Source organism: Diospyros lotus, chromosome 14 (genome assembly GCF_014633365.1).
Source record: "Diospyros lotus cultivar Yz01 chromosome 14, ASM1463336v1, whole genome shotgun sequence".
Taxonomy (NCBI): Eukaryota; Viridiplantae; Streptophyta; class Magnoliopsida; order Ericales; family Ebenaceae; genus Diospyros; species Diospyros lotus.
In genome coordinates, this window is record NC_068351.1 from 8,685,495 (window position 1) to 8,697,826 (window position 12,332).

Here is a 12,332-nt window from a genome sequence, read left to right on the forward strand (position 1 = left end):
AAGTAGCGTAGCGTTCCGACCGCGCCATTCATGATCATGGGGTCTCAACATGCACTCAAGCTTGCTTTATTTTTTTAAATCCATCATCTTCAATATAAAACTCGACTAAATTAATCTTTTTTCTATGAGAAAAGATGTTAAACCAGCTGTACTCAACCGAGGCTAGAGGAAGGGCCTGGAGGATCAGAGAAAGATCATTACGTTGCTTCTTAATCATGTGCACTAATTATAAATTTCTTTAGCTTCTTTAATTTTAGTACATGGAAACTTAGCACGTATATAAGAAGCTAATTAATAAGAAGTAGGAATTTATCTTTCTCCTTGCTGCAAAATGGCAAGCACAGGAAGCAACTCCACGACTACTAGTTTCATCGTCACCAACTCTGCGGCTTTAAAGGCAACGTTAGATTGGAATAAGCATTCTTCGATGCCAATCCTCCGCGACTTCTTGAGGCAGCAATCGGGGAGTCTCACCGAAGTAGACGTGCAGGGCAACACAATCGTTCACTTTCTGGCCAGGAGTGGCAGAGCATCTGCCTTGAGAGAACTGCTAGAGGATGGCCTCTTGACAAGCCATCAGCAGCTCATGCAAGTGAATCTCAGAGGCGACACGGCCCTGCACGAAGCTGCGAGGTTTGGGCAGCGTAATGCTGCGGAAATCATGTTGACAAAGAACCCCAATCTGGCTTCTTCGCGCAATGATTTGGGCGAGACGCCTCTCTATGTCGCTGCTGCATGTGGAAAGAGGGAGGTTTTCAATCTTCTCAAGGTGCATGTCGGAGATTTGATCAGAAGAAACGATGGCGGGACGATCTTGCGCAGCTGTTCTTGGAGAGCATTACAGTGAGCTTTTACTTAATATGAAAGATAAAATTAATTAATCTTCTACTTAATGGTAGTTAACAATTAAACAGATATAAAATCATCCACGTAACCTAGCTACAGTAATTGTTCAGATATTCAAGAAAGAAAACAAATGAACTTGGTAGTAACCTATAGTAATTCAATCTGCAGATCTTGCTTTGGAGATATTGGAATTATATCCTCACCTTGCTAGAGCACATGATGAAACGGGAGCAACTGCACTGAATTTGTTGGCCAACAAACCCGGATCCTTCAGAAGCGGCTCATTGTATTCGCTTGAAAACCTTGGAAGCAGGCCCTTCGTTCCTCTGCAGTTAATTCGTTGCCTAGCTATCTTTTAAGTGTAACACCCCGTCTTCTCATACCTAATGTCAGATTTCGACAATATTTTTTTTCCAAACAACAAAAACTGAACACAAAATTATTCTCTGAATATCCCATTACACCTTCTGAGTATATCAACTATGACCCATCGATAAATTAAGACAAGTAAATCACTTCAAATGCGGAAGCTAGATCGAAACTTCAATATACCATAATCGAAACCGTTTTATTTATAATATAAAGTCAAACCAACATTTACATGACGTCATCAAAACTAACAATATAATTGAAAACGACATATAGTAAACTATCCATTAATTGCAATCACTCCTTAGCAATCATTTTTCCCTTCGCACGCATTGGAACGTTTGAATATTTCAGGGATAAAGTTCATATTAGATGATGAATCATCTTAGTGAGAGTTTAAAAACACGTTTTCATAAATGAATGCAAAACATTAAATAAACTAACACAACCTGGTAAGCCCTAATCCAAGAGAATCCCAAAGCTCTTAATCCTACCACAAGGAAAGAACAATCTCTCTAAAAGCTATGCCACCACACCGACACGACGACACGACGAGGTTCCAGCTTAAGATGGGCAAGTCAACGCATCTCCCCAACATCTCAGGAACAATCGTTACCAACTCCCGGCCCTAGATGGTCACATCAACGCAGGAACCCGGCTCACCACATTTACGTCGAAGATTACGTTCCCACTCTAAACATCCAGGAACCACCACACAAATCCCATATGGACCATCCAGTCATCTTAGTGCAACTTGCTTGACCAAACGGCTTGGCACAGAAACCAAGATGGCTATCCCGACGTGCACACCAGTACACGATACCCCTATTATTCCATCACGTTCTTGGAGAATTATTGTAATACCCGGGAATGGTTTGAGGATATAAACGATATTTAATGAAGGGCATAAATGGAATTTGCAGAAAAATGAGACTATAGGGTACACTAACGCAGTTTTGGACGACCGAATTAGTCAGAGGGAATACCCCGGACCCTAGATAGTCAAGGAAAATAGTATAATATCGACGAGTGATTTAAACTATGATTTTTAGTGATGAAAAAAATTGGATTGGGAACAGTTTTTGGTACAGCTATCGACCAGGCTGAGAAAATCGAATCGACGTAAGAGACGTTTGAAAAGTCAATGGAGTTTGTCAATGACTAATATTTGATGTATAGAACAACGCTTAAGTGATTTCGGGTTGAATCGAGTGGATTTAAGGTCAAAACGATCAGTCGGGCCTAAGTGCAATTTTTTGAATTTGCCCGAGAGAGGTCAAAATGGTATTTTTTCGAAAGTTTCAAGAGAGAAATGAGAATTATTAATCTTGTGGGTCTTGGTGATGGTGTTGGGAAGATCAGGGGCTTGAGGATAAGGGCCAAAATGTAAAAGAAAGTTCAAGGGGGGCCAAAATCCAATTTTTGAAAATCTGCCAAAGCATGGCAGATCTGGCTGTGGATTTGGCCAGAAAATCTGAAGGATTGGCAGCCAAGGCTCGTCAGGGCATGGCCAAGGACGGTCCTGATGGCGTGTAGGAGAAGATATGGCCGGAAATCAGCCACGTGGGGGTCGGTTTTGGCCTATAAATACCAAGAGTTTTTGGCCGATTTTGAAGCATCAAATTGCTCAGTTTTGAGGGCGAATCGAGGGAAACCAATAAGGGGCTTTTGATTCTTGAGGCAAGAGGAGCATTTCTGGTAAGTTTTGTGAGTTTTAGAGGTGATTTGAAGGCATTTCGAGGGTGGCTAGAAAGTCGAGGCGGTTCGCCTACCGCGACCTGCAACTGGACTTCCGATGGCCTTTCGGCCTGAAACCGATGGCATCGTGATCGACTCTTCGTGGGCTTCAAGGGGGTACCACTTTTGTGGCCATCGGAGCAACCGGCGGCAGCCGGTTCAACGAGGAAGACGGTGGCGTGTGCAGCCACGCGCCAGCTCCTACTCGCAGCACCACTCGCCTGCGCATTTCTGATTTTTTTTCCAAAATTCTTGGAAAATTATTTTAGGTATGTTTATGTAAAAATATTTGAGAAAATAGTTGTGTAGATAATTATTTTGGATTACTAGTGATAAAAATAGGAGAAAAATGAGAAAATGTGAGAAAAATTAAGGAAAAAATTATATATTTATGGTTATTGGATGATTAGGGTACCTTGCGGCTTAAGGTGAGGTGACTTGTGTGAAGTTCGAGGTGGGAACGCAAATCGAGGTGTATCGTGCTTTTCAAGAAGAATTTGAATTGCGCCTAAAGATGAGTGGTTCTATCGAAAAACTCGTTTGTGGATTACTGTGAGTGTTCATCCCCATGACTAAGTTTATTGTTGGTTTTACAAATGATTATTTACACCTATATAAGATTTTGTACGGTAAATTGCATACATTGAGATGTTAATTTTATGTCATGCATGTTATGATTTTCGGCATTGGCATGTTATGTGTTGTCCATGTGGGACGTGGGTTGTTAACCTGTGACGTAGCTCTCGAGTGATAGCACTCGGAATGCGTGCCAACGGTTAATGTTATGTGACCCATTTAGGACGGGGCTGAGACGGACTTCACCCTATGGTACTCAAGTGGCGGGGCTGAGAGTGGACACCACCCGGTTATTGGCTCAAGTGGCGGGGATGAGAGTGGACACCACTCCAGGATCCTTGAGCAATAGCATTAATACCGAGGTGTCGTTGATTCCGGGGATAGTGCTGATGTGACACTCTTGGGGCTAGGGTTACGTTGGATTTTGGAATTGCTTTTGAGTAGGAGCGTAATGCCTAACAATGACAATGGGGTGATTCCCGGGTTCATATATCGAGGTTGTCCCTCTTAAGTAGGATTGGTTTGCCAATGGCTCGGTGTGGTCATATCGCCTTTAGAGAGATTGCATTTTCCCCGATTAGGGCTAAATGCTGTGTGGGATTCTCTTAGGTTGGGGCATGTCATGATTTGTCGGATTTATATATGATTTTGCATATATTCATGAAAATGTTTTTGAACTCTCACTTAGATGATTCGCCATCTAATTTGGACTATGTCCCTAGAATATTCAAACGTTCCAAGAGAAAGCAGTGGTGCTAAGGGAAAGAATGTCATCGAGATGTAGTTGCTATGTTTAGTTTTCGAAGGTTTTGTTTATGATTACGATGTTCAGAGGATATGTAATATTTTGATATTTTCATATGAAACATCGATTTGGTTACTGTAAAAAGAATTGTCAATTATATATCGAGGTTTCGATCTTACTTCCGCTGATGTGATTGATAATACCTGTCTTAGTCTATTAAGTTTTAAATTTTGATATGTTGAGAAGGTATAATTGGGATTGTCGGGAAATGATTATGATGAGGGTATGTATATTGAGACTTATGTTGTGTGTATGATGTTGAAAAAATATATATATATATATATATTCCTGAAATCTCGAGGTAATGCTCGTTTTGGGAAGACGGGGCGTTACAATTATGGCTACATTATCCAAACAATATTTTAGGTTGACATTCCATATCCCAACTCAAAATCTCATATGGACCATCTAGTCATCCTAGTGCAACTTCCCTGACCAAACGGCTCGGCACGGAAACCAAGGTGACTACCCCAGCATGCACACCAGCACGAGATATCCCTATTATTCCGTCATGCCCTTGGAGAATTATGGTTACACTATTCAGACAACATCTTAGGTTGACATTCCATATGAGCAATCACAAAACGCATGACAATGCCACATTTCACAATTCAATACATCATATAAACAACATTATATAAAATGCAATGTACAAGTACAAAATGTTTAGGGACGAATCTCCCTCATAAAACCAACCGTCACCGCTTACCGTTTGCATGCAACAAAACCATTTTGCATAAACTCACAACACATTTTGATAGAACAAACCAAGTTTTGGGTAAACTACTCACGAGTTAAAATCAAGTTTCCAAGTAGAACACTCACCTCGAATGTATTCGAAATACCTCGATCCACGTGCACTGCCTCAGTTTGAGTGCCAAATTACAAACACCCGAATTTATACTCAACCTCGAGCCACGACACTCCCTAAACACCATATTTAATTAAAGGAGTATCAAAATCCATTTTTCTCAATTTTTCTATAATTTCCTCTATTTTTCTCCCAATTTTCACCTCAATAATTCAAAATAATTATCTCCTCCAACATTTTTTCAAATTTTTTAACATGATAAATCTTAAAATAATTCAAGAAAAATATACAAAGTAAAATCCCGAATTTACCCTTGCTCACGCGCCCTACACATGGCTACGCATGGAGTGTGGCTCGTGCAGCCACGTGCCATCTTTTCCCTCAATTTTTCGGCCGCCACCGACGTTTTCGATGGCCAATCTGAGGGTACCCCCTTGAAGCCCTCTCAAATTCGATCACGATGGCACTGGTTGTCGGTCAAAACACCACTAGAAAGGCCTCCGAATGGCCGGTTGCAAGTCAGCGGAGGCGGTCCGCCTTGGTTTTTTCGACGACGCACGAATAGCTTTCAAGCCTTGATAAAAATCCTCCAAATGCTCCAGAAACCTTTCTCTTGATGCAAGGATCAAAAGCCTAACTCTCTCAAAATCACTCCAAATCGCGGCCAATTTGTTGCTCAAAAATCTGAAACCCTCGGCCCCCTTTTATACCCAAAAACCGGCCACCTCTTGGTCAATCACCCGTCCCATCGCCTAAAATGGCCTCCACGTGCGGTGGATTGCAGCGATGGATTTTGCTTGTTGCGTTCACACCACCAATTTCAGTTTATTACACTTTGGCCTCCTAGTTTCTTTCAATGTCATTTCATTTCTACCATTTGCATATCACCCCTAATCATTCCAACAATGCCACTAAAGCCCACAAGTTTTGTACGCTTAATTTAATCTTCGAAACTTTCAATAAATTACCTTTTTGACATCCCTAGGTAAAATTAGAAAATTACATTTTGGCCCGGTTGATCATTTTGACCATAATTCTTTTCGTTTCAATCCGAAATCACTCAAGGGTTATTTCATATGCAAAATCTAAGTCCTTAAGACACTTCTTTGACTTTTCGAATATTCTCTATGTCGATTCGATTTTCTCAACTCGGTCGACAGTTGTACTGAAAACTGTTCCCAATTCAATTTTTTTGATGCCTAAAATCATAACTCGTATTACTCGTCAATACCATTATATTTTCCTTAATCATTTAGGATCCGGGGTACTCCCTTCGGTCAATTCAGTCTCTTAAGATGGTGATAGTATATCTTAAAGGCTTATTCTTTTAAAAATTTCAATTATATCCTTCATCAAATACCTTTTATAACCTTGATAATTACCCAAGTATTACAGTAAGTGTTGCTCCTTTTCCAATCAGTGGAATTATCTTCAACAATTAGGAACAGATTTAAAATCACTAAAAAATCTTTTGTCAAAACTAAATGGGTTCATACATTTTCTTGTACGCATATATATGCATCTGAGGAGGCATTCCATCTGTGGCCAAATTGCCTACAGCAGCTGGTGACGTGGAAGATCAACATGGAGTTCTTATCAACCAACCAGAGAGTTTTGTCACGAAACTGATCTCAGGCTTGGCTCCGGGTTTTTTTGTGTCTCCTTCGTATTATGTATATATGTTATTCAATGAATTATGGTTATGTTATTTTTTTTTTCTAGATTAATTTAGGTTACGCTTACTCAAGGTTGTTAAAATCGGGATTTTAAGTGGGATCGACAAAGGGTCCATAAAATCGTATCGTAAAATTGAATCGTAAAATCGTAAGATTTTAGAGATAATTAAAAATACCCTTTAATTTTTGTAAATATATGTTTATAATAACATAATTTTGTAGAAAATGAATTAATATCATTTAATAACCTAATTATTCCTTATTGTAATTCAAAAGATGATATTTCCAAAATATAGCTCAAAAACTAGCAGGTTGGTATAGGCAATTTAGAGGTAAAATATAGCTTAAAATTCTTTAAATGATGCTTCCAACGTCTTCCATTAGATTTAGATTGCAATTTTTTCTTGATTTAACATTGATTAAATCAAGTAATATCCCGATTTGGAGTTGGGTGGTCCATTAATTAATTACTTGTTTGTCTTGATTTACTTATGCAATCAATGTTAAATCAAGTAAAAATTATAATTTAAATCAAGTAAATTGGAACTTATGCAATTAATGTTAGATGTTATGTAACATTGGAACTTATGCAATCAATGTTAAATCAAGTTCCAATTTAGAGGCAAAATATAACAATTCATTGCATAAGTTCCAATGTCAGATGCTATGTGACATTGAGACGTTGGAAGTATCCTCTAAATTACAACTTAAATCAATGGAGGTCTTTGAATCGTAAAATCGTTTGGGGATCTCTGAAGCGTAAAATCGTACATGTAAAATCGAGATTTTATAGGATTTTATCCCAAATTGGATTTTACATGGGATTTGAATCGTTTGGGGGTCTTCGAATCGTAAAATCGTAAAATCGTACGCATAAAATCGGGATTTTAACAACAATGCGCTTACTATAAAAAAAAAGAATTATTAACGATCAAAAGTTAACGATAGAATTAATTTTGATGATTAATATAGTATTATTAACGACTAAATATAAATTCTATCGTTATAAAATAAATTTTAACAATGGATTAAATAAGTCGTCGTTAATAAATCATTTTCCCATCGCTATTGACTAGAATTTTTAATTCTAACAATGAAATAATAAAAAAAAATTATTAAGATTTAAGTATTACTTTATATAATTAAGTAATTTTAATATAATTATATTTTTCTGTAAATGCTCAAATATAATTATTAAACTATTACAATTGGGCATTACTTATTTATTGATAATACAATTTATTGAAAAATTATGAACATATAATTGGGCATTTACTCTTTGGATGGATGTTTTCTTGTTGTGCAGTTTCCATTTTAATCAGAGGAGTGGATGACATAAAACAAAAGCACACATTTATAATTCATTGATTTTTTTGTCATTTTATTAAAGAGTAATTATTCTTAATTCCTCCGTAAGAGAGATTACCTTAATTAATTAAGAAGCTAAGGTGGTGTTCTCTTTGTATTTGAGTTTTGTGTTTTGAGTTTTGAATTCATTTTGAGTTTTGTGTTTTGAGTGTCTGTTTTGAAATTTTTAAAAATGCGTTCTTTTTGTTATTCTGAAAAATTATTTCTCAAAACAGGAAACTAGAAAACGCGTTTGCTTTGAAATTTTAAAAACGATTTTTTTTTTTGTTATTATGATATTTTATTTAACAAATTATAAATTTGATTCAAAAATTTTAAACTATAAAATAAAATTCAAATAAAAAAAAATCAACAACCTTAGAAATATCATTTAAAAAAATTAATACAAATAAAATATATCACATACTCAGTTTAATAAATAAATAAAATAAAAAATTTAAATAACATAACAAAAAATCAAATCAGCCGTAACCCATCTCATCTTCTTTGTTCTAGGGTTTTCTGTGTGTGGGGGGGGGGGGGGGTCGCGGTGGCTATGGCAGTGAGGGGCGCTGGTCGCGGTATTGTCGCGGTGGCGATGGGGGGCTGGTCGCGGTACTGTCGCGGTGGCGATGGGAGGCTGGTCGCGATGGCGGTGGGGGGGTCTGGTCGCGGTGGCGGTGGCTGTGGGGTTGAAGGTGGCGGAGGGGGGTGCTGGTCGCGGTGGCGGCTGTGGGGTTGAAGGTCGATGACGGTGGTTGTGGTACTGGTCGCGATGGCATTGAGGGGCGCTGGTCGCGGTGGCGGCAGAGTTGAAGGTCGACGGCGGCGGCGGTGGCTATGGCTGTCGATGGCCAGAAGAGGAGAGCGAGAACAGAGAGAAGATGGGGGGGGAGAGAGAGGGGGGAGTGGTTCTGCGTGTGCCTGCGGGGGGGTTGGGGGGCTGTTTTCCGCGTTTTTAAATTGTTTTGTATTTTCAGTGTATTTTCACTGAAAACGCTCAAAACAACAAAATTGTTGTTTTGAGTTTCCTTAACAAAATTTTTAGTTGTTTTTGAAAACGCGTTTTGAAAAATGACAAAGAAAACGCATTTTCAATGTTTTCAAAAACTAAAAACAGAAAACAGCCCGAAAACGGGAAAGAGAACAGGCCCTAAACTTCGTTTACATCCCAAAATACTAAAAATCAGCAACTTCTCTGAATCCCAAAATGGTAGGAACAGGAATCAGCCCCGCTGCCATTGTTAGCCATCACAAAGCTTTTAGAGCAGTGTTAGATTGGAAGAAAGATTCACTTAAAGTCCTCCGCGACTACTTGATCAGGCGGCAACGCGCCGGTCTGGCTCATGTCGACGTGCACGGCAACACGATTATCCATTTTCTGGCCATCGACGGCAATGCATCGGCTTTCAACCGACTCTTTGAAGACGGCATGTTGACCAGCGAAATGCTGAAGAAAGGGAACTTGAGAGGCGACACGACCTTGCACGAAGCCGCCAGGTTTGGGCGATGCAATGTCGTAGAAATCATGTTGGAGAAGGATGAAGGCTTGGCTTTGGAACGCAATAGTTTGGGCGAGACGCCGCTTTACGTTGCCGTTGCATCAGGGGAGAAAGATGTGTACGATTTCGTGAAGGGGAAACTAAACAAGGACAACGTAACGACAACGAGAAATGACGGCTGCACTCTCCTTCACGCCGCCATCATCGGAGAATCTTATAGCAAGTGTCTTTTTCTTACCACTCAAGTTGTAGCTTTAGCACTAGATTCCAAAAAGTATAATTTTACTTGGGGTTTGTCTTCTCATGTTGAGCAGGACTAGCATTCGAGATAGTAAACAACATATTCGCTGTTTGATCTATCTTTGTGATTATTAATCTACACTGACGGACATGTGTTGCTTTCTCATTATGTATAGTTTTGTTTTCTTTTTCATTAGTTCTATATATATGTTTTGTATCCCGATTTGGTTTTTATGTTTTGTACCTTGACCACAGGCATTCCACCAATGGATAATAGAACAAACCCCAGTACAGATGCGGAAAATCCTCGTCAAAATCAATCGGATATACCACAACCAAAAACGTCTTTGTGGCTAACCAAACTAACATCGGGTATTTGCTTTACTTATTCAACTTTATTTTGGTTTTGTTGTCACATAACAATATATATGTAAAATTACTGCACAAGCATCATGATGGTTGTAGGTTGCTTTACCAATAAATTAAAAAGAAGCTTTACAGTACAAGCACTAGAGCTTTATATATATATAGATTCACTTCTATTTGTAGAAGATTTGTTGAGAAATAAATTTGCTTTGATTGAAAACTGTTAGAACAACTCTACCGAATAGACTTTTTATTTGGTTAAAAGAGAAAATTTCTTCTATACTTTTAAATTATTCTTTAAGGATTGTTTATTACACGAAAAATCTGTTAAGACTTTTGAGTGTCTTGTTGTCATTTGGCAGTTATTCAAACATAGACCTATTTGTATTATAAAAGTTATTTTAAGATACCCAGTGCACACATCTCAAAGTCATACCTTTAGCATTGTTGGCAGATTTTTAATTGAAGTGAATCATAGAGCGACGCACGTGATTTCTGCACCAACGTTAACTAGTTTTATTGAAATCTCCAAAACATCAACCTAGAGTAGAACCATGGTGAGTTGTATGCTTGTGCACCTTCAATCGAAGGAACACGGGATAGAAAATTATCTTAAAATATATAAAATGACTTGAATGGTCTCTAATATTAGTAAATTACGAAACAATTTTTGATCAAGGAACACAGAAATGTTTACTTGCAGTTGGATGTATCTTCTTGCCTTCAAGAGAGTTAATTGCTCATTCTTCTTTGCTTAATGTAGGTCTCATCTTTATTTTCTTAATCTACTCTTATATTTTATTTTTTGGATCAACTCTTTCTCTTATACTTTTAAGTCTATTGTTCTTGCAGGGTACAGAAAAGTGCTTAGAGGTTGGTTGTTCTAGCTTAATTTTTTCCTTTTACTTAAGATTGCTAGCCAAAAGATTAATTGGAGATGAAGAAGATTGGAGCCGTTACACTTACGGTGAAAGAACAATGGAACCATGTAAAGATCATGGGCAAATGAATGATTCAGTTTCTCTACAACGGCTTAATTTGGATTCTACAATTGATTCACCCAAAAATAATGGAATGAGAAATCCGCTATTTCAGGCGGTAGAAAACAGCATTCAAGAGTTGGTAGGGGAAATACTAGAAAAATTCCCAGATGCAGCCTATACAGTGGACAAGAATGGAAAGAACATATTGCATATAGCAGTGGAGAAGAAAGATAAAAGACTCTATGACTACTTGAAGACAAAAGTTCGCAAGGATGTGATGCTAACAGCAATGGACAACCAGGGAAACACCATTCTGCATCTTGCAACAAAACAAGGAAATAGTCCTAGAATTGTTCTTGGACATATGAACCAGATGGCATGGGACGTATTCTGGTTTAAGGTTCCCAGCTAAGAAATTATTTTCTTCAATACATGCAATGTGATTCAATCAACGACTATTACATTACTTAGCCAAATGATGTGTTTACTTTATATTTTGACAGTCTACTATGTAGAATTCGAAAAAAAAGACACCATTTGAGTTGCTAACTGTTTTCTTTCTTTGGCATCGGATATGGTATGATTCTCCCCCTCATTTCCAATACCACCGCAATTTTGTTGGGAAGACAGCAAGTGAACTATTTCAAGAAAACCATATCAACTTACGAGAGAACTCTGAGAAGGCACTCAAAGATATGAAAAGTGGGTTGATGCTGGCTGTTGCTCTTATTGGCACTGTCAACTATGCGACATTATTTACCATCCCTAGAGGTTTTGATGACGATAACAATAGTAGAAGTTTTGGTCGTCCAAAGTTTTTTAGCACCAAGAAAGAAGATCAAGTTTTGTCATTCTTGTTGTACACTGGGGTAGCTCTATTTAGCTCTCTAATTGCCTTGACTACCATGCTTTTGATTAAGTTGTCGAGGTTTACCAATGACGACTTCTTCATGATCTTGCCAGTGAGATACCTTGGTTCTCTAGTTGCTTTATTAGTCTCCACCATCTTCACAATTGCAGCTTGTGCTGAGATCTACGTTATCATCGAAATGAATGTCAACCCATACTGCAATA

General features: G+C 38.3%; 2 protein-coding genes across 2 annotated transcripts; both read left to right on the plus strand.

Moving 5' to 3' along the window:
• The first annotated feature begins 278 nt into the window (after positions 1–278).
• LOC127790707 (uncharacterized) lies at positions 279–1,289 on the plus strand. The gene is made up of 2 exons (XM_052320326.1): positions 279–843; positions 1,015–1,289. The coding sequence occupies exons 1-2, from the start codon at positions 332–334 to the stop codon at positions 1,055–1,057; spliced, it is 555 nt and encodes a 184-aa protein (XP_052176286.1). The 5' UTR covers positions 279–331; the 3' UTR covers positions 1,058–1,289.
• Positions 1,290–9,377: 8,088 nt separating this feature from the next.
• Positions 9,378–11,670, plus strand: LOC127790887 (uncharacterized). Its single transcript, XM_052320615.1, has 2 exons — positions 9,378–9,824; positions 11,128–11,670. The coding sequence occupies exons 1-2, from the start codon at positions 9,378–9,380 to the stop codon at positions 11,668–11,670; spliced, it is 990 nt and encodes a 329-aa protein (XP_052176575.1).
• Positions 11,671–12,332: the final 662 nt, after the last annotated feature.